This window comes from Fundulus heteroclitus, chromosome 13, assembly GCF_011125445.2.
Source record: "Fundulus heteroclitus isolate FHET01 chromosome 13, MU-UCD_Fhet_4.1, whole genome shotgun sequence".
Lineage (NCBI taxonomy): Eukaryota > Metazoa > Chordata > Actinopteri > Cyprinodontiformes > Fundulidae > Fundulus > Fundulus heteroclitus.
This window is the reverse complement of record NC_046373.1, coordinates 21,485,409-21,507,814: the sequence shown is the minus strand read 5'-3', so window position 1 is coordinate 21,507,814 and position 22,406 is coordinate 21,485,409. Positions and strand designations below refer to the sequence as shown.

Genomic DNA, 22,406 nt, shown 5'->3' with positions numbered 1-22,406 from the left:
AAAAATGCCATGCTGAGCTCTGCATTTTCGAGAGGTCAACTGTGTCTAGGAAGTGGTTTTGAGAAGTGGTTTTTGGTTAATTTTGTCACCACGGTAACTTTAAATAGCGTCAAGTACAAATAGCACACTTCGCGGCGTCAAGACGCACGTTTTGATATATAGTTTGTGGGGGTACAGCCTACGGTGCGGGCTGTATTAACGGTGACGGAAGAATAAAAAACAATATTAAAGAAACCCTTATTAGGTGCATAACATAAGGCCTCCGCCATGCATTTTCAATGCATAGGCGGGCGCCTAATAAAAATTCCTGCAACCCAACCGAAACTCATTTATTCTCGAAATGAACACAAGGTGGCGACACTGAACCATGTCTAATGTCCTGCTTCAAGAAACCGAGTGTCCTCTTGTAACATGGCCATTATGTACAGTGGCTTGAAAATGTAACTGTATCACCAACTGTATTTTATTTAGATTGTATGTGACAACACAAAAAAATTAATAACATTGTTGTACTTTTTTTGTAACATTGCTCAAATTTAGCCGGATTCGATGGAGAGCAATTTTCTTCCATTTTTAATTCCTGCCACATGGATTCAGAAATTGGTTTAGGTCTGGTCTTTGACTGGGCCTTTCTGACACATTATTATGCAAGTTTGGCTGCATGGTTAGAGTTCTTGTCCAGTAAATATAAATATGAAATAAGTGGCAAACAATATTAAACTTTTTCATGATATTTTAAGTTTATAATCTGTGTGTGTCTTTATTATGAAACACCAAAGTGCTCAAAATGAAATGAAATAAATAAAACATTCTGAAATAATTATCCACTTGAATAAATAAGACATAAATATTCAAAGTGACAATGAAATTGTGAAATAACTGAATGCCTATAAAATTATCTCGTAATTGTGAAATATTTTTCATTCTTCTTTACAAATGTGTATAATAATAATAATAAAAAAAGAAATTATTACACATTAATATTTTTCACAATAATACAAAATTATTGTTGGGGTATATTTATTTAATTCCATCAGTTTTTTATTGAAAAATGTCATATTATTAAAAAGTCATCTTTTATTTCCTTTGAAGAACCCGGTCTACGTGGCCCAGGTCTTTGGTTGACCACGAAAAACAGAAGATAAGAAGAGAGAGGCTTGTGAATTGGGATTGGTACGGTCTAGCTTCCACTGGCTGTCATTGCCCTCACTTTAGCATTACTTGTGTTGCCTTGCAACCAAGACAGCACGAAGCAAATGAAGCCTGAAGGTTGATCCCACCGTCTCCTCTGTAAATAATTACATGGTTATTTTTTCCTTTACATATTCATTATGGCTCACAATCTTTTGTTTAAAATGTTGTTTTATCATCTTTCATTTTATTCTCATTCATCCATCAGCCAAATATTTGATTGTATGCTGATATAGAAATATACCACTAAACAAAATTCATTGACGACAAATACTTGTCATTTATTAGTAAAACTTTTTTCAGACTTAAACACTAACTTTCTAAGCAGAGTTTAAATCAAAGAATTTGTAGAGAACAATAATAATGAACTAACCAAACAGTGACGTTTACTATCTGAATTAATTCTCATTGCGGAAAGCAATGTGCCGGGAAATATGCGCTGTCTTTTGGGATACTGAGCCAAGACTGCCCCGGTCGGCCAAGCCACTGGGAGTCTGAAAGCAGCAATGTATCGGGAGAAAGGTGCTCTCTTCTGGGAGAGCAAGCGTCAACCCCCCTGGTGAATTGGAAGCCAGCGAGAGTCTGAAAGCAATCAGCTGGGAGAGAGGTGTTCTCTCTTGGGATGGAGAGCTTCTTCTGCCAGGTCAGCTGGGCGTTGACAAGTGAGCCGGGGGCTGTAGTCCAAGCACGCCCGAGCATTTTTAGAATCAAGCAATGTGTCGATACACTGAGCAGATGTGTTGGGTTAACATAGCTAACTTCTCGTCTAAAACCTTTTTTAAAGTTACTTTTAAAAAAAGGTTGTAGGCCCCAGGTGGTGAGGATAGGGAAACGCCAATCTGTCATACTGATCCTTAACACCGGCACACTGCAGGGCTGTGTCCTCAGTCCTGCTTTCTTCACCCTTTTCACCCAGTACTGTTCAGATGTCTATCCCATAAACATAGCGGTGAAGTTTGCAGACGACACCAATGAAGTAGGTCTCATCTCCAACAATGATGAGACCCACTACAGAGAGGAGGTCCAGCATAACTGTGTGGTGTGGGAGCTGCACAGTGCAGGAGAGGAAGGACTTAGCACAGGTGGTGAGGACAGCAAAGGGGATTGTGGGATGCCGTCTGCAGGATTTGGACTCGGTTTATGTAACATGAGTCCAGAGATGGGCCAGATGCATCTCCACTGATCCCACCCACCCAGGCAATGCGCTGTTTGCACCTCTCCCATCAGGTAAACGTTTCAGAAGCATCAAATCCAGAACTAATAAACTCAGAAACAGCTTCTTTCCAAGAGCTGTGAGGGCAATCGCTCCCTGCTGAGAAGTTTGTGATTCATCATGTTACAATCACACTACTGTTATTGGATGTTTGCAAACTCTTATTCTAAGGATTATCAAATTGCACATTTCTGTAAACGAAGCCTCAAGATCACTGCAAATAAATCACCTCATTACCTCATTACTTCAGTACTTGAAATTCATGACTAATCCATGTAACATGGCTCATATCACTCACAAAGGGGCTGATATCAGAGCTCTCAGACTCTGATATGTACTTGTATGCTCTAATGTGTGTGGGGGGAAAAACTGTAAATATCAAGGATGTTGTGTCTGTGTGTCATATTTGTGTACGTCATAAACCAATGTTTGCCTCAAAGGTGATTTCACCATGATAACACATGGTGGCCATAAAAGATTCTTAATCCTTTTATGTCACAGAAAGCGTAAAATATCCAGCTTTATTCATAGCTTTTCACTTCTCTCCACCATTGCTATTTCCGGTTAAACAGTTCTCTTCAAGCTGCAATGACACATTCGTCGGTCGCATTTGCAGGCGTCGTTGTCTGCTGTGACATTGTCGGTGTACAAATACGGCCGTCGAAGGATGCAGCCAGGACACACTCTATAGTAAGATGTTTATGGAGCAGCCAGGAAAAATTCATCACTTTTTAAGGATCAGACAATGAGGGCGTAGGTCCAACCCACTGACACTGATTGGCAGGCGAAGTGATTCTGCTGAAAAGTGTCATATGAAATAAAGACATTGGGAAAAACACCATTATGAAATACAAAGATGACTTTCAAAAAAAGTCATCTTTAAATTCCTGTTAGATTCCTTCAAAGTCAAAATTTTGAAAGAAAATCTGTTTGAATTAAATGATAATGCCTGAATAACAATTTATTTTATTGTGAAGAAAATGTATGTGAAATAAAAAAAATGTATGCACATAAAAAGAAACAATATGAGGGGGACATTTTATATGCATTCAGTCATTTCACAATTCCATTGTCACTTTGTATATTTATCCCTTATTATTCAAGTAAATGATTATTTCATAACGCTTTATTTATTTATTTCATTTTGAGCACTTTGGCGTTCCATACAGTGTACTCCAGCTCAAGTCAGATTCTGTTCTTTGCAGTTTAACCCAAGCAGTCTAACCAAATATAAGCCAATCCAGCTAATTGAGACCAAATAGATTTATAACTGTGATTTAAATAAAACATTGTAATCCTAAAGACTGGACATTTCATCACTTCTTCTCTCCTGAGCCATCATGGCACATGGACTGAATCCAACTTCACAGGCGTTTTTTTGCAAGAACTCCTTTCTCTGCAGTCAGAGTTGGCCAAAGTTGGTTAGACTCGCGTCAGAGATCCTCATCCCTTTCGAGGGCAACATTAAGAACATGTCGCGTCTTTAAAGGAGTCTCTTTTTTTTTTTACTCCATTTGAAAGTTGGATCAATTGCTCTTTTCTGTGGCTCTAAAAGTGGAATCAGTCTAAGTCTAAAAATAGCTTTTAGTACCTATTTTGGGTCGTACTCTCCAAGAAAGAGGTTCTGTGTTTTGTTGCCAAAGTGTCTCTGAACAGACGAGCGCTGAGTTGCCAAGGGCTGCGGGGAGGGAGGAAGATGGCATGGGAACATTTAGTTACACATGGCTGTTCTCGTTGTTCTTTAGATTTAACTCACAAAACAACAGACAGGAGCTCAATGAAGCCCCCTTGTGATTTCAAAGATACACAAGTGCTGTCGTCACAGCAACCACCAGCCTCCTCCTGGTCCTCTCCTAATCATTACTGAGCGTGTGCATCTGACAAAAGTGTCAGACAGCCGGACAATGCACCAACGTCATACCAGCTCAGTCACATTTGCCTGTTCGGTGACGACATTAAGCTATTTTTGTCCTCCCCCCAAAAAAAGTCGCAGGGAAAATCTTTAAGCGAGAGAGAGAAAAGATGGAGGGAGCAGCGTGTGAAGTGGGGTGGGGGATTGAAGGAGCGTGTGTAAAAGAGAAGAAAAGAGTGACTTCTTCATAAGTACTCAGATCCGTCTGAGATGTCATAGCAGGAACTTTAGAGACCAGACAAGGCTGTTTACAGCTGCTCTTCGGCAAGACACTCCAGAGGAGACATATTTGGAGAAACGGTGCATTTCACCCGACTAACATGATGGAAGTGGTCCTGACCAGACTGCGGGACTTCTCCTGCAAGACCTCAACTTTTGATAGCTGCACATTTTCAGAAGGGAGTTCATGCAGGGACGCTCTGAGCCACTCTTACCACCTCAGTGGGGCGTGCAAGGCTGGAAGGGAAGGCAGCAGCTTGGACATAGGGAGCGCCCTGGCCTGGCTGCGAATGGAGCTGGTAAGTTTTGATGAAGTCTAAACCAAGAGGAAGGAAGGAAGTAACCAAACAAAGCAAAACTTGAGGTTTTGTTGTTGTTGCCATTTTCAATTTGTAAAGTAGCAGAAGGTATTTATGGAGTCAAACATGCTTAGTCTTGTGCTTTTGAAGTTTTGAATTAAAATCAGTGTACTATATGTGAGGATTGTGAAGTGAATACTAATAGTACTGAAAAGCAGCTTATCCTGGGTGCTGTGTGCAAAAACCGCATCCATGTTCTACATTACAAAAAGCAGCTGTTGTTAGGAAGGTAATGCTAAATGATAGAAAAGATTTTGTGGAATGGGGTTAAGTGGGGTCCTTACGAGCAGGGCCGGATTATCCATAAGGGCCAGTGGGCCAGTGCCCAGGGGCACCAACCACAGGGTGGCACCACATGACACATGCTTTAAAAATATATTTTTCATAAATTGTTATATTATTTACTTGAAATTGTTGAAAGACCATGCATTATTCGTTTTGTGAACACTGATGTCACAATAATAATAAATGATAAATAAATCAAGATTTTTTTGATTTCAACATTTTAAAATGAGATATTTGAATATTGCTCACTGCTCAAATGCCTACATGAAGTGTAAATCACTCTGGCTGGATACACCTAAAACATGCTGTCTCAGAGTTAGCATTTTATCTTGGGTATGGTCCTATTACCACAGCTCCATGCTAAATAACCATAAACTAGAAAAAATACCTCAGTTTCTAAACTGTTTCTTAAGGATTGTCCTGTATTTAGCTACATGTAATGAACCAGGAAAAGCACCTGAAAAGTCAGCCAGATACAGAGATGAGATACGATTTATTTCAAATCTACAACTGGTGGGGATCAGGCTCCCTCTGTAGGTACAGAACAGAAACTCTGTAAGGGGAGACGACAGGTCAGTGGCTGAAAATGAATCAGAGTATCTGAAGACTCAAAACAAAACCCATTACCTTATTCAGGATTGTTAAAAGTACAGGAGGGGTGATGGTCCCTCCTGGAATTAATCTCATCTGAGAATCCAAAACGATGTGACCGTCTCTGTGTACGAACAATTCCCCTTCAGCCTGGACGCTTTGGGCTTACTCAGGCCTCTCCAGAGAAAAAGCAAGGTAGCTGCAGGTGAGGGTGATGATGTCCGTCTGGTAACAGAGAAGGCAGGTTTGGTTTGGTACACAGAAGTCAGAGGATCCAACAGCAATAAATCCAGAACCTGGGGAGTTAACAGGTAGATGTTTTGGTTGAGGAAGGACCCAAAGGTACATTTTAGATTTTTTATATTCAAGAAAAAAAAAAAACATATAGACACGAGGAGCATGGCAGGAAATCAAACCATGGGGATGAACGACGGGAAAAAATCTGGCAGCGCAAGGAAACAACAGGAAGCATGAAGACAATGGAAGAAACCATCAATGAGAAATGAAAACCAGAAAGTTTAACTACAGGGTATAAGGCAGAGACAGGTGAAGGAAATCAGGAGGAGATGAAGAAGAGCTGAGAGGAGTGAGATTAGCAGAAACTAGGGCTGGACGATATGGCAAAAGCTTATATCACGATATATTTCTCAATTTCAGTCGATACGATATCATTAGAATATCGATATAAACAAAATAAAAGCCTCAGAAAGATTGCAAAGAATGCCCACAACAGATGCCTGTACAAACTTGACATTTATTTTTCCATGTTTATAATACTCAATATATATATATATATATATATATATATATATATATATATATGTATAAATATATATATATATATATGTATAAATATATATATATATATATATGTATAACCCGTCAGGTTTACTGGGTTTGTAGTAGGGCAGCCGCATGTTGAATGATGAAAGGATAATTTATTAAATAAAGAAGGCTTATAGAATAACAAGGGTGACCAGGACCAGAAAAACGTCCAGGATGATACCCGAACAGGGAAGTATGACAGACTAACAACCTAAGGACCTAACAACTAGAATTGGCTGAGCTGACAATATAGGAGGGGAGATGGGAGGAGTAGCAGTTAAAGAAACTTACACAGGTAAGATTAGTTAAGGGCAAGTAAGTGGGAGGAAAAGGAGGGCAGTGAGCTGACAAGGCAGAGGGAGAACTAAATCTAACAGGGAAACATGAGAATCGCCAGACATGAGAAAAACCTAACTTAAACTAATGAAGAACAAGCAGAAAATAAAGATCTAACAGAACTACTGAAATAATAAAGAGCAGAAGCCATCTAAAACGGGAACCGAATCTAACAGATACCAGAATACACTATTAACACAAATACTGAACAGAAAACTAAACCAATGACAGAAGCAAGGATCTAAGGAGGAACAGTAGTAAAGGTGTAAAACACAAGCAGACTGCAGGATCCCCATTGAGCTACAATAACAAATCGAAGCCCTGGAGATCCTGACAAATCTGCAAATGAACTAAAATGGCAGCAACTAGATCAGGGATCACCAACCTTTTTGAAACTGAGAGCTACTTTATCGGTACTGTGTCATACAAAGGGCTACCTGTACTGACCTTTGAACTACAAGAGTCCAAACTCACCTTAAAGGCATACTATGCAACATTTTTCAGTTAATTAATGTGTTCCATACCGTTTTGGATGATTAAATGAGTCATTTCAGGTCGAACAAAGGTTTTCTCGGCCGCCCTGGTGGTCTGTGGGGGAAATACCGTACTTGCAATTGCAAGAGCTCTCAGCCCACACCCACAGGCTCAGAAGTCTGGTGCATCGCGAGAGTCGGTCTTGCTTTACGGCGAGAACTGCTACACGCCCGCAGTGAAAGGCATGCGGAGCGGCTGGCGTATCCATGTGTTTTTGCCTGTTTTTTTCCCTGCCATTCACTATATGCACGCGCGAAAGCAACCACAAAGAACCGCGTGTTAACGTCAAATAAACATGCAAGCATATCAAGTTTTTTATTATTATTATTATTATTATTATTATTATTATTATTTTTTATGTTGGCGAGGTGGTAGCGTGAGTTTGGCAAGTTTTGAGTTTCACCTCGCCAAGATAGCGCTGCGGGAAACCCTGATGTTCATACTTTCACTGTGTTAGTCATTGTTTGTACTGCCGTTTTTTCTACTTTTCGTTGCGTTCGCCTGTCTGCTAAGCTCAAAACAACCGCGCCTGGCTTGACGGAGAAACCAGTAGAACAGCTGAGCATCTTTACGACAGTGCACTTTTACTTTCGCCCTCAGGGGGGAGCCTCGCTGGAAAATCAACCCCGGTTGCATAGTATACCTTTAACTTTACGCAATATAAATAGGTTTTTGATGCTTTTGTCATTTTTAAATCTATGTAAATACGGGTATGATTAAAAAGGAAGAGCAACTATATAAAACAGCATTTTAGATGCAGCTCACTGGAGGGTTTTGTGCTAATTCTTTGAACAGGCTTGAGGGCACCACATATGGTCCTTGGGGGCTACCTGGTGCCCGGCCGAGGGCACCAGGTTGGCGACCCCTGAACTAGAGAACATAAACTCTAACATGTAAGACCCTAACCCTAAAGAAAACACAACCTGAGGACATAAAGACATTTTAGAAATATATGCACAAAAGAAAATCAAAACCAAAACACCTGGAGATTGTGACAAAGACAGGCAAGTGTCTCACACGAAGAGACAGAGATCCGATTACTTAGCCAAGAGCTTGGCAAATCTTGGAGCACAAAACACAGAAACAAAGGTCGATGCCCAGAGATCAGAAGCTTGGCAGACATCAGACGAAGTCAAGGCAGAAGTATCCAGAGCACAGAAATGTGGTCTTAACAATTAGATCTAACTAAGGCAAGGGGGAGAAACCTGGATTTCTACCAGGATGAGCTTTCAACAATCTGGCAAATACAAGGGGACTAAGGAGCGCTTAAGCAGAGCAGAAGGAAATAACACTGATTGCTGCAGATCAGGTGGTTGGGGCCAGAGCAGAAAAGGGACACCAAGCCACGATGCTATAACCTTTTTCCAATCAACTCTGACACTGTACCTGCTGAAGAAAAGCCTCCTCTCATCGTGGATCATGATGTCATGGTAAGCTACAAGGTCTGCAATCAAACTGAATGAGAAAGCAGACAAAGTCCTAAGAAATACTTTCAAAAGGCATATGGGAAGCCTGCAGAACTGCTGATCAGGTCCAATTTGAAAGACAGCTGAATACAAGGAAACCCCTCGAGATGACCAGAATCATTGGTAGCCCTGGAAGACAAGGGATGGATGGTGGGAACCACAGATATGGCCATGGTGAAAGGCTGATTTTCTGTCTAATATCCCACTTTTTGTGTTTATTAGGATAAACGATTTGGATCATCATGTTTTTTGAGAGACCCAGTGGAAACCCATTTTAGATTTTCTTGTAGAGACCACCAGATTTTCATATTTAAAACAAAAGTGTGTGATGCGATGTGTTCCTTTGGAAGAGAAGCAGCATCCCGCAGCATCACAGATCCTCCATCGTACCTGACAGTGGCAACGAGAGGCTTTGTTTCACCCTAAACCCACCTGCTTTTGTTGTGCTCCCTCTGATCCAAGCAGAGTTTTGCAAACAAAGGACCAGCAGGTCCAAAGCCTCATCTTTGCTGCTTTAAACATGGCCGCCTCATATTTAACATACAGTAGAAACAACATTTGGGTCAAAAATTCCAAGAAGCACCAAGTGGAACCACAGACATGAATATTATGGTTAGGTTATGGTTAGAAATTTCCCTTGGAGACAACCTATTATAAAATAAAATTATCTTTTGTGTCACTTTTTGTATATGTTACAAGATATTCGTGAGCAAACTGAGTTTGATTTGCCTTTAACAGATGTGTAGATTTCAGTTTGTCCCTTCATCAGTTGCAAGATCATTTAGACTTGAAGCAAACATCAAATTCTATTTCAATGAATGGGAAAGAGCACAAAGGCAACACATCAGATTTAGAATTAGAAATGTTTTAAGTTTTTCAAAAACTCGATGCCTGCAGCACACTTGAACGATAAACCCAGCTTAAATGTTAATGTCTTCATTTTTTTCTCGCAAGTGAAAGAACCATGGGGCAAACAAAGAAGCTTCCTGATTGAGTCTTTTTACTCGGCAGCCCATTAAACTCCCTCCCTTACACACAGTGACAGTGTCCAGCACCGTGTTTGAAAGGGCCCAACATTTGGCATAATGAGGTGGAACCCAGCAGCCCCCCCCCCCCCCCCCCCCCCTGTCTCCACAAGGAAAGTTCATGTTTCATCGCTGAATCGTTGAAGTGCTGACAAAGGCTACGAGACCAGCATCTTTCAGCCAGAGCGCTGAGTCTCTGGCTGTAGCTGTAATTAACACAGAAAAGAAATGCAGATTGGCCCTCCAGGTCTTTTTTTATTTTTATTTTTTTTTGTTCAAGACATTCCTGAATCCCTTGAAGCAAACTTGAATTTGGTGAAGCTCTGAAAATCGCGCTTTACAGTGGCTGCAATTAGGTGACGTCTTATAAAAAGTAGTGAGATTAACATTTGAAAGGAGAAATGGCTCAAGTGCTTCTGCTTGAACAAAAAATAAATAAAATCAGAGTCGAAATAAGTCCAGTTCCCCCTAAAATTGTATTTTTTAAGACATTTATCCCCTTTTTTTTTCTTTTTTAAACTTGTTTCTTCTCTGCGTGCAGATGCAGATGCGTTCCCAGGACCAAGCTCTGGTCCGACAGCTTATGGAGCTTCATTCGGGCATCCAGGAGCTGAAGCAGGAGCTGTCTGAGGAGGAGCTAGGGGGGGATACAGGTGAGGAGGAAGAGGAGGGCAACTACTGGGACACCGATGGCGAAGGAGGAAGCAACATTTTCCGTCAGAAGATGCACGGCACCTTTCACCCAGGGGGTTCACCTGAAAACATGCTCTACAGGAGAAGCTCGGTGCCTTAGAAGTGTAAACGTTTGGCAAAAATGTAATTTTGGAAACATGTGCACAGTTTTCCTTGCATTTTGCAAAAGTGACAGGGTAGAACATTGTAAATACCTTCCACCATGCGAATGTTATTTATCCCACGTCCACAACTACCGAACGCAATAAAAGAGCAAAACACACAAATCTCTGGTCATCATTTTGGCACGGAAGTCCTGTAGCTTTTAGGAAGGGTTTAAACCTGAGAAAACTGCACCGATTTCAACAGCAGCATCATCATGAAAGCTCCATGCCAGGAAGTCTGTAAAGATCAGGGGTCAAACATTCAGGCATTTTATGGCAGAAGCTTGTTGATGGCTGCAGGTTCCCCTGCAACTTCTTTAGAGAGGTTTGATTCTACGGTAAATGAGGTGAATGTATATTAAAAAAACAGAATTCAACCATTTAACTACAAAACAGCATATTTTTAAAACTCAATGAAGTTGGTTCTTATGAAATCATTCTAAGTTATTTCATTGCATCTTCAATAAGCTCAAAATTGATTAAGAAAATCCCTGACAAGTGCTTTTAAAGTTCTGGCCAGACCCATGGATACCATTGTAGCTTAAAACACAATCTTTCAGACCAAATTATGTTATTATTGTTCAGATCTTTAGGTAAACTCTTTCCTTTCCTGCTTTTTTGTGTTCAGATTTTGGCTGATAGTCAAGAAAAAAAAATACCTTTTAGAAAGACTCCTGAATAGATGTTGAAACTGCTTTTAGCAAACCTGAGCGAAAGTCCAGTTCAGAGGATTTGCACAGGTATTTCCAACCATGCTCGCAATCTCCCTATTAAAGGTTTGATATCTTTCCATCTTGAATTGCAGCGTATCTGAACTGAACAGAGCATCGGATCGAGAACCCAGCGCTCTTGCTGCCCCTTTCTCATGTTTTTCCAACAAATTACAGAAACACCGCAGAGAGGATCCGACCTGAAACTGGCCTTCGAGGCCGTCCTTTCATTTTAGTTGCCAACATCCAGTTAGGTGTAGTCGTTGGCACTGTTTCCTTGCAGCAAGATGGTCCCGAGTTTAAACCCTGGCATGGTCTTTTTGCTTAGTGCTTTTTGCATATGGCTTCCTCCCACAGTCCAAAAGCATTATGGGTTATTTGATATCTGTATGTAGCTTCTAAACATCGGTGTTTGTGAGCGTATGGTTGTTTGTTCCGAGTGTTTCTGTGTTGCCCTGTGATAGACTATGCAACTTTTCTGCTGGATCGTCTGTAGGTTCTCCTTGGGGAGGCAAAGGGGTTTACGCAGACACACGACAGTCAGGTAGCAGGATAAGGCCGTCACTTTTTAAAACACCCCTGCACAACATGACAAAAGGAAGGTTCCTAGCTTCCTGGCATGATCTATCACTACAGCGTACCCAATGACCCTAACATGATTAGGTAGGATTAGAAATGGATGGATGTACATTGAGTTAGCTGCATTTCTTCATTTATGCCACATGGTGTCAGTATAGGGAACCCTTGCAGAAAATATTAACAACTTGTAAAGTATTTTATATGCAGACATTTTTGCGGCATGGTTATTCAATGTGTCTATGTGTGTTTGCATTACCTAGAGATTTTTTTTCTTGTATATTGTAGTTTATTTTTAGCTTTTTATCTCTCCCAGGTTTAATAAAGTAGCTTGCATGAAATATATTTGAATCTGAAAGTATTCTACAGAGCATACTAATGCATTAATTGCTATTTCCTCCTTTTTTCTTCTTTTTTTCCTTTTTTTCCCTTTTTTCCCCCTTTTTCCCCTTTTTTTCTTTTTTTCCCTTTTTTTTTCTTTTTTCCCTTTTTTTCCTCTTTTTTCCTTATCTAGTTTTCTACTTAAATCATCAACTGAAACGTTAGGCAGAGCTGTTTTACTCTGATTTTACTTGCACATCATGCTATCATGCTTCTCATGCCACTTTGAAACGACATTTTTACAAAACATGAAGCTGTTTCTCCATCTTAGCCTGATCTGATGGATGGTCGTATAAAAACCTGGTGTGAAGGCTGGGTATGCCGTATTGTAGAGCAAGATGGCTTCAGAATTTAAAAGTATTTTTAAAACCATGTGTTCATGGTTTACCTACCACTTTAGAATTGCGCGCTACTTAGTGCGGGTCTATTAAATGTATTGGGGTTTACGGAAAACCCCAATAAATCACATCTAATTTTATTTGTAAGGTGGAAAAACAGAAACTTCAATGAGTGTGACTCTGTCTGACTTTTAATGTTATTAAAAGCACCAAGAGATGTTCATCAGTATTGTCCATGAATGAATCTAAATGCTGGTAAAATACAGAAAATGGTGAATGAACAGAAAATGGTGTAAGGAAGGAAGGTGTGAATGAATTTTATCTCTCCTGTGATTTAGGAACTTGGCTCAATAAAGGCGCCGAGACAAAGACGTGGCCCATTTTATTAATTGCTCCACAGCCTTACGTTCATTATAATTTGTTCGATGTGCTTTCCAGAATCTAGACAGCTCGCTTCAGTGCAAAACATTTTCTTTAGGTACTTCGTTTCTGACCCGTGCAGCAGGTCCACTCTCTTCATACAATGCTTTCAGTGTTTCTTAGTTGCTCTGGACTCATTACGTCTTGCTCCACGGATTCCCTTTGTCAGTTTTAAGTCCTTCCCAGATAAGAAGCAGTCCTTGTGGGGTCCACTCACTGCTGATCGTCCCCTTGCACTTCCACCCCCCCAAAGCTCTCCCTCCTCAGTCTCTGGATCTCTGTGTTGAGTCCCAGCAGCGTCTGGGCCAGCTGGAGGTCCTGAGTGCGCATTTCCAGCTGCATGACAACAGGGAGAAGTCAGACTTTATCCCCTCACCAAGGTAGTTACTGTTAGATTTATTAAAAAATGCCTCGCTGCATATTTATAGATGCAATCATTTCAATTAAACTGAGAATACACACATCAAATAACTGAATAAATAAATAAATAAATAAATAAATAGAGTTTGCAAGAGCGAGTAAGCTATACATACATTTTTTAAAAAAAAATATATTTTTTGGTGATTCAACACAGGCCAATAAATTTATTTAATAAATCCCCCAAATTTAATCAATTTAATCAAATTAATAAATAGAGTTAAAAGATTTGGATTAGTTGAACTTTCAACTGTTTAAACTTGTAAAGCTTTATCTATAAATGCGTCCATTTCTTAAACATGTCGATTTAAATATTTGTTTATAACATGACCAAATAATGTTTCTAATCATTATTTTTATTTGTTTTCATTCAAATGAACTGTGATAAATACACTAATGATCATGATACAGGTCATTCATATAATGTATTGATTATATTTAGTTTTGAATGACCATACATCCAAATATTCAATTAACAAATGATTTAGTCTCAACCGATATAAAAATTTGAAATACATATACAATAAGTGAATGAAATAACCCATAATTATTTATATATTTAAATAATATTTTAAATGTACGACAAAATAATTAAATGAGAAAATTATTCATTTAAATCTGTATTTAAAACCTTTAGAAATGTATGTATCTCTAAGTAAGATCGGCTGCACGCTGAGTGAAAACGTCAAAGCTCACCAGTTCGGATCTCAGCCAGGTTATGGCTCCATCTATCTGCGCCCGCCTCAGCTCCTCATTGGCCTGCTGACTCCTCCCGATGCCTGGGGACCTGGCGCCGCAGCCGGGGCCCCGCGCCTCTCCTCTGGACTCCGCCGTCGCCCTGAAGGCGTGGATCAGCTTGTTCTTGACGTTCTCCAGGACCATGGTGGACAACGTGTCCTCGCTGTGACTGTCCCGCTCCATGCTCAGCTCAGTGCCTCACCAGTAAAACTTTTCCCCCAACAGAGTAAAGCGCGCTCCTCTCCCTGCCGCTCTCCTGCTGGAGTTTGTGCGTGTCTGACACAACACTCTCTCCCCCCTTTTTTGCTTTCCTGGTGCTAAACGGGCTTGTTTTGTCATTGTTACTATGGAGAAACACCCTTCTCCTTGCACCTCCCTCCTCCTCCTCCTTTTGGTAGCCCTAATAAGAATGGTGGAAGATCTTGAACAAAGACTACTGTTGCCTCCAAAAAGAATTGAAAAGACTCCTCCAACCACTGCCATCCCCCCCCACCTTTTCCCTTCCCAACACATCCAGCCCCCTTGCAACCCTGGTGAGAGAAATGTGCATTGATAGAGCTCCGTTTAAGCCAAAAAGCCTGTGTGTAACCCTCTGTGAGTCTGCAGAAAATCAATCACCCCCCACCCTCCCCACACCCCCTCGCCTCTCCTGGTGGACTCCTTTTTGCTGCATCTCCCTAAATAAGACCTGCTTGTCAGATTATAGCAGACGGACAGGTTGAGCAAGCAGCAAACACAGCCTCAGTGTTAGCCGATTCAGAGGCACAAAGACCGTCCCGCGGTGAAATATAACCAGGCCCTTTGTCCCGAAGTTAAATCCATTCCCCTCTGAGTCTGCGGGATGGTTTCTAGCAACACTGAGCCGCCTTTTTTTCCCCCTTCCTGACTTCTGTGTAGCGATGAGACAGGCGCCCAGTGTGTCCGGCAGCAGAAAACAGAAAACTACACTGCAAAAGCAGAACTAAAAATAAGTAAAATTTTCGTGAAATAAGTGTATTTGTCCTTGATTTGAGCAGGTAAATAAGACTATTTGCCAATGGAATATGATTTTTGCACTTAAAACAGGAACAATTCATCTCCATAATCTTATTTCAAGTGCAGAATGTCTAATTATCTTATTTTAGGGGTAAAGATACTCATTCCATTGGCAGATAATCTTATTTACTGGCTCAAATCAAGGACAAATAGACTAACTTTGAGAACATTTTACTTGTTTTTAGATCCGTTTTTGCAGTGTAGAAAACAAAAAAGACGTGGTATGTGAAATGGGGGGGACAGCTTTTTTATTTTTTATTTTTTATACGTCTGAGTCGTACAGTAATGGATGACAGTGAAGGATGGAGGCTTGTCGGAGCTCATAAGACGTGAGCTATGGCTCTATTTGAGTTCTGTGAAGCGTGAGAAGATGTTGGAGGGAGCCGGGTCGTTGGTTTTAAAGGTCAAGGCGGTCAGGGCGGCGCGCGGCAACAATGACGGCAGCGAGAAAGCTGCAGGTGACAATGACTGAGCCTCAGGTGGCAAATCAGGAGAAGCATCTCTTCTCCATCAGGCGCGGGTCGGTGTGAGATCCTCGTGCTCTGACAACATTGGGCCAAAATTACACTTTTAAATACCCCAGATCAATTAAACGCCTTTAATACAAGACACAGATTAGGAAAGAAAGCCAACCGGAAACCAACCTGAGGTTTAGGCGAATAAGTGATAACTGGTCGTGCCACCGGGGGAGCAACAAGTGACATTTAGAGGAAATTTGGTCTACTCTTCTTTGCAGAACTGTTTTAATTGTGCCAGAATTTTTCACCATGAACGGCCAGTTTAAGTTCATGCTACAGCATCCCAGTCACATTAAAGTCCTTACTTTGACTGGGCCACTCAAACGCTTTTGTTTTTTCTCAGCCACTCAGAGGTGGCCCTAATGCTGTACTCAGGGTGGTTGTACTACATAACCCAAGTATACGTTATAATCCGTGGTTCCATCAGTGAGCAATGTCCCGAAGAAGCAAAGCAGCTCTTGTCTCTTGACAGTCCATAAGCTGTTTTCACAGACGTCTTACGGATCATCAGGATGTTTAATGGAAATGTGAGATTTAGTTTTCTAAGTGCTCAGCTGTGGCTTAGGCCAGTGGTTACCGAACTTTTCAGCCTGTGACCCCACAAATAACAATGTCAGAGACCGGCAAACCCCTTTTGGCGTTTTTTTTTTTTTTTTTTTTTTTTTTTATTGTTCTTTTTTGGGAAATTATGAGAATAATATCATAAAATTACAAAAAAACAAAAACTAAACTCTGTCAAAAACAGCATTGTATCCACACCTAAAGTATCCTTTTTACTGTCATGTTGTTGTTTTTATTTGTTTTATATAAAAGATTTTCCATATATTGTTAATATCATGTCTTATTATTTTACATTATTTTATTCATTTTTAGATATACTGTCTACAAAAGCCCATCTAGGGACTATTGGTGCAAACTAGCTGATGCTATAAGTAGCATGATACAGGCATGGGACTGCTGTTTGTTTCACTTTGTCTGTTATTGTGTGCCTGTCCCTATGAAATAAATCTAATGAATAAATAAACAATCGTGTAAAAAATAACAGTATCCTAAAAAAATATTGGCCTAATTCTGGCAAAAAGGCACATTTCCAACTTATATAACACAGTTTTTGGAGTAAATCTAAAGTGATATAATACAACAAGGTAACAATAATACAACTATAATTAATAAACCAAAAAGCTCTTTAGAAAAAAACAAGAGGAATATTAAGTTAACCGTCAAGTCCAAAGATGAATACTCTAACAAGGTACACGTTTTCAGTCATTATGACTATGCAATAATGTGTATTTTAAGATTTTTATTAAGCATGATATGGTTGCCTCTAATATTGAAATAGAAATATTCCATATTTAGATTGTTTAGTCATGATATAACATGTTTTTATGTGTATACAATAATACAGCTGGATGAGGGCGCTCCAACTGGGGTCATTTCACTTTTTCCTCCAAAGGTTACAAATTCAGATGCCAAAATAGTCTCCACATTCATGTGGGGGAGCAATTAGCCCTTTCCTTCAGAGACGTCTTCGTGTGCACTTCAACATGCAGAGACAGCAGTTTTTTGAGGAAAAGGAAATTGTGCAAACGGATTAAATAGTTTCAGTTCCCATTCAACTGTGACATCATCCAGAGAAGACGGCTCACCCGCTACTACCATCTAATGTAGAACAGATTACTGGATCAATGTGTGCTTCTGTGCTTGTTTCGTCTCTCTTGTTGTGTCTCTGTTCTGTCTTCTCTAACCCCCAGTCTGTCGAGGCAGATGACCGTTCATACTGAGCCTGGTTCTGCTGGAGGTTTTCCTTCCCGTTAATGGGGAGTTTTTCTTCCCACTGTCGCTTCATGCTTGCTCAGTATGGATTGCAGCAAAGCCATAGACAATGCAGACGACTCTTCCTGTGGCTCTACGGTTCCCCAGGAGTGAATGCTGCTTGTCGGAACTTTGATGCAATCAACTGGTTTCCTTATATAGGACATTTTTGACCAATCTGTATAATCTGACCCAATCTGTATAATATTATTGAACTTGATTTTGTAAAGTGCCTTGAGATGACATGTTTCATGATTTGGCGCTATATAAATAAAATTGAATTGAATTGAATTGAAATGGAATGCTTAGAGGATTTTTACAGTCATTTTGCACATTAGCTCAGTAATTAACATGGTCCTAACATGAGCTTCTTGTGTGACATTGCTGCCATCTAGTGGTAAACACTTTCCACTTCCACGTCACAATTATTAAACACGTAGTCGGGTTCGACATCAATTAGATCAAACAAATTATCCACAAGTTAAGTAATTTATCAGTAAGTGTAGCAGAGTAGCTACCCAGAGACCCAACAGCCATGAAATACAAGCAGCTAATTTTGTGCCCTTTAAAAAAAATAATTATTCTCTTAAAAATTGAGAATGAAGGCCCCGAATACTGTTCACGGTGGTTAAAGTACATTCCTCTCGGGAAATTTGAGCAGGAAACATGAAGACGCGGGAGAATGTGATTCCATGACTGTGCCAGAAGTTGCTGAGGTAGTTAAAAAAAAAAAAAAAAGCTCCCCAGCAGTAGGGCGCAGAGGGTAGATGAGATTCAGCCTGAGTTTCTGAAGGCTCTGGACGTTGTCGGACTGTCAGGGTTGGTAGATGGAGACGTCAGCAACCCTTAAAGGTTAAGGGGCAGACTCCATTAACAGACCAACGCGTTTCGGCTTGTGGCCTTCTTCTGGATCCAAACAAATACTCACAACAGTTAAAAGGACAGAAGCTGGGATATCCACACTTCTCCAGACATTTTGAATTAAGAAAGCTTCCTGGATGGGAAGTGAAACGTCTTCCGCTTCAGAGTAGAAGTCCAGTTGTTTTATTTTTTAAACTTTTTATTTTATTATTGTTCATGACCTGAATGACAGATTCTTCACCAACACTTCACCTAGTGGTGAAAAAGTGATTTATTGCTCCTTGAACAAATCATTAGAAAACTGCATTTGTTTTATTATTCACTCCAGTTATTTCTGTCTGATCTACAATTTAGTTTAATGATCGGAAACATCTGTGTAACAAACAGCTGTATGTAGAAAGAAAGAAATAGAAAACACACACACAATTTCAGTGCAACGTATGTTTTGGACCCCTGCAAAACAAAAACTATGTCTCAGCATTCCTCACCTGAAGTGTTACTATTATCAGGAAAGCACTAAATTAGGTTAAATTAGGGGGATGATGGCGAACAGGTGCGCGGTTCAGCATCCCCCCCCCCCCCCCCTCCCTTCCCTTCCTGCATCTCCCTCACATCAGCACCACTCCGCTCGCTGAGGAGACTTCAAACCCGCCCTCACTGCACAAGCAGAGGGGAAGCCATCTTGGCGGTTTTTACCTCCAAGAGGAGAGGAGGGCTGAGGCGCGCAGCAGCCGAGACCGCACGGCGCCCCCCCCAACAAGGCGGACGGGCATACGAAGCCCACACGGTGAGTCATGAATGTTTTACAGCAGCGCAGGAAGCCGCTGAATAACAACACTAAATAAAGAAAATCGGTGAATTTCGCCTCTGCGCATCGGCACCTGTTGGGACGCAGCATCGATGGTTGCTGCGGTTCAAATTTACCAGACGTAACCATTTAAAAAACGACGCCGATTGTTTAAAAAAAAAATCCGCTGAAATATAGACCCCCCCCCCCCCCCCTTTCCCTCCCCATCCCCGCCATGCATGTATCCTCACTGATTCATTACATTCTGCAGGGATAAACAATCACATCGGTTACATCATACTGCTGCAGGTGCATCACACCTGATAATGTATGGCAGGCTGGTTTGATATATAATAATAATACCACAAAGTCTCAACTCGACTTTGTGGTAAAATGAATGTAAAATTCTAAATGTACGTTAAGCAAAGGGTTCAGCTGTGGGTGGGAAAACTAAGTACACCCTTGTTGGAACTGGGAACTGTAGCCAGATGTCATTTATCATATGCCTTTGTCGCCTCGAAGCCAAAGATGTTCAAAAGTTCTTCCCAGGGGCCAATTGTGGCCCTCAGAATAATTTTGTGCAGCTTCTGACCACATATGCATATTTAGCTTGCCTGCAAAGGCAGTTTATGCTGTTGGACAATTTTTGTGATTTTTTTTTTATAGAGCTGGATTTTCCCTGATATATATAACATGCAAAGTTCAACACAAAGTAATTATGGTTTACTTGTCATGTAGTTGTTGTTGTTTTTTTTTTTTTTTGCCACCCTTTGAATCAGGCCTTAAATAAAAATCAGTAATGGTACTAATCTGCCCACCTATAGATGTGCATGCACGGAACCTTTGTTAAGGGGGAAATTTTCACAGAAAAGCTTTTTAAATCTGAGCTACAACACAAAGTATTGCCTTTACTATCACACCATATAGAACCACAACATCCAGCAACGTTTACTCAAAATAATACGTAGAAACATCCATCCATCCATTTTCCAACACGTCTATCCCTTGTGAGGGGTGCAGGTGTCTATGTCCAGCTGTCAATGGGTGAGAGGAGGGGTACACCCAGGACAGGTCGCCAGTCTATTGTAGCTAGACTAATATAATAGGAAAAGAAATCACCCACAGAACTTCAAAATAAAATGTTTCTGTCACATTTACTGATGCCAAAGCAGCAAACCGTCTTTTCACTGTCTGCTCCAGTTTTAGCTCAGCTATGCCCCACAAATCCATGTTCTGCAGACATACGTGCTGTGAGCATACTAAGTAGGAAGAGATAGTTGATACACATCCAGATCAGTAAAAACACACAAACACACAAAAATTGACCAGAGGTGCACCGTGGTCAGATGAGGCCTTTGAGCTACGATTCATATTTTGGACTCTGAGAAGAAACTGCAATCTGAACAGAACCGAGCCAGTTTCCTTAATAAACAAGGTGTCAAAAAGCCTAAAATGCTATTTATCTATTATTTATGGCAGAGGAGAGGATGCACTCACTCTTTAAAGTTTAGCTTTTAAACATTAGGATCTTAATGGGACACACGGCTTGTATTTGTGGATTGTTTTCTCAGTTTTTAATACAATGCAACCTGAACTTTTAATCCAAAGGCTCCTGGGACAGTTTGATTTAGGCAACTATCAGGTGGGTTGGATTCTTGATTTAAAAAAAATATATATATATATATTTCAAAATTAAAGGGACTCGTAAAGTGAGAGTAAATTGTTTCCTCTCAGACCTAAAACACGCATCCAATGGGTCACTGCAAGGTTGTGTGCTTTTTTTATAAAGTCTGCCGATGATTCTGTTGACTTTATTCATTGGTGTTAACCTTCAGCTTTACATAAGAAAAGATATGCTGAGTCACTTTTAGAAGAAAACCACATATGCACAGCTTCATTTAAATCAAAGTTGAGACCATTAAACTTGTGAACTCTTAACTAATACCTGCAGACAGACACTGATGACTAATTCAAGTTTAAAGCTGTGGTTAAAAAGAAAAGCTCATAAACTCAATGGGCATGTTTTATCTTCTTTGTTGCCGTCATGGTACAGCCTTACATCTTTAAAGGAGAGAAATGCCTTAAATCAAACACTTAAAGGGTCATCTAGACCAGAGCTTCCCAAACTTTTCAGCTACCGACCCACAAACTAGTCCCAAGATGGACTCTTGACCCAAACTATTGGTTGAATATACAAACATTTCTACAAAATCAATTAATATGGAACTAGTGCAAACGGCATCGATGACCAATGTGTATGGTTTTGTCAATTTTTAAGTGACATTTTTACATCTTTAAAAATTATAACATAAATAAGCTTCACTTTGATTATTTTTTATAGTTTAGTTTAATTTCTGCAAAGAATATTAAGATTACATACTTGTTTATCAATGACTTTGGGAACCAATGATCTGGTTGGAGAGCAAGTTGCTGCAGTCTTTTCTATCCCTGTTCACTAGACAGAGATAGAATTACAAGAAGATTGCTTCTCAAATTAAAAAAAAAAGACGACTCCCATTCTGTACACAGCAAGTTTCATCTTTTTTCTTAGTCCCAAAATGCAGAACTCAACGTTATAAAAACACCCACTGAATAAGTTGAAGAGACACTTTGCAGATTTATTGGACTATATGGTATAGGCCTTTTTTTAAAAAATAAATACGATTTTCATTTTTAATGTGTTCATTCTTGTAAGGGTTTAACGTGGCTTACGTTAAATTGTTTTGTAAGTTTAGATGTGTCCTCTTGAATCACCTTGTTAGTGGAGTCCTGAGTTTTCTGAGTACTTTCAAAAAAATGTATTTTATGGAGGAAGTCTGCTATTTGTTCAGTTTTACAGTGAGTGGGGTGTGTAATACGGGCGTCATTCTTTTCTCATCTCACTGTAGAGCAAATCTACTTTTGGGCATTAATGAAGTAACCTGAACCTGTTTTGTTTCTCTGTCTGTTTTGTTTCTTCTCTCCAGGCCCAGCACCTCCTCCCCTTCCCCCTTCCCCCTGTGCTGAGAAGGTGCTGAGACG

The 22,406-nt window shown here is 40.2% G+C and overlaps 1 protein-coding gene across 1 annotated transcript; it reads right to left on the bottom strand.

The window, feature by feature from the left end:
• Positions 1-13,162: 13,162 nt before the first annotated feature.
• Positions 13,163-14,770, bottom strand: si:ch211-153f2.3 (protein FAM167A). Its single transcript, XM_012870398.3, has 2 exons — positions 14,331-14,770; positions 13,163-13,553 (listed from the first exon to the last, which is right to left on the bottom strand). Exons 1-2 carry the CDS (start codon positions 14,553-14,555, stop codon positions 13,431-13,433), a joined length of 348 nt encoding a protein of 115 aa, XP_012725852.2. The 5' UTR covers positions 14,556-14,770; the 3' UTR covers positions 13,163-13,430.
• Between the last annotated feature and the right edge of the window lie 7,636 nt (positions 14,771-22,406).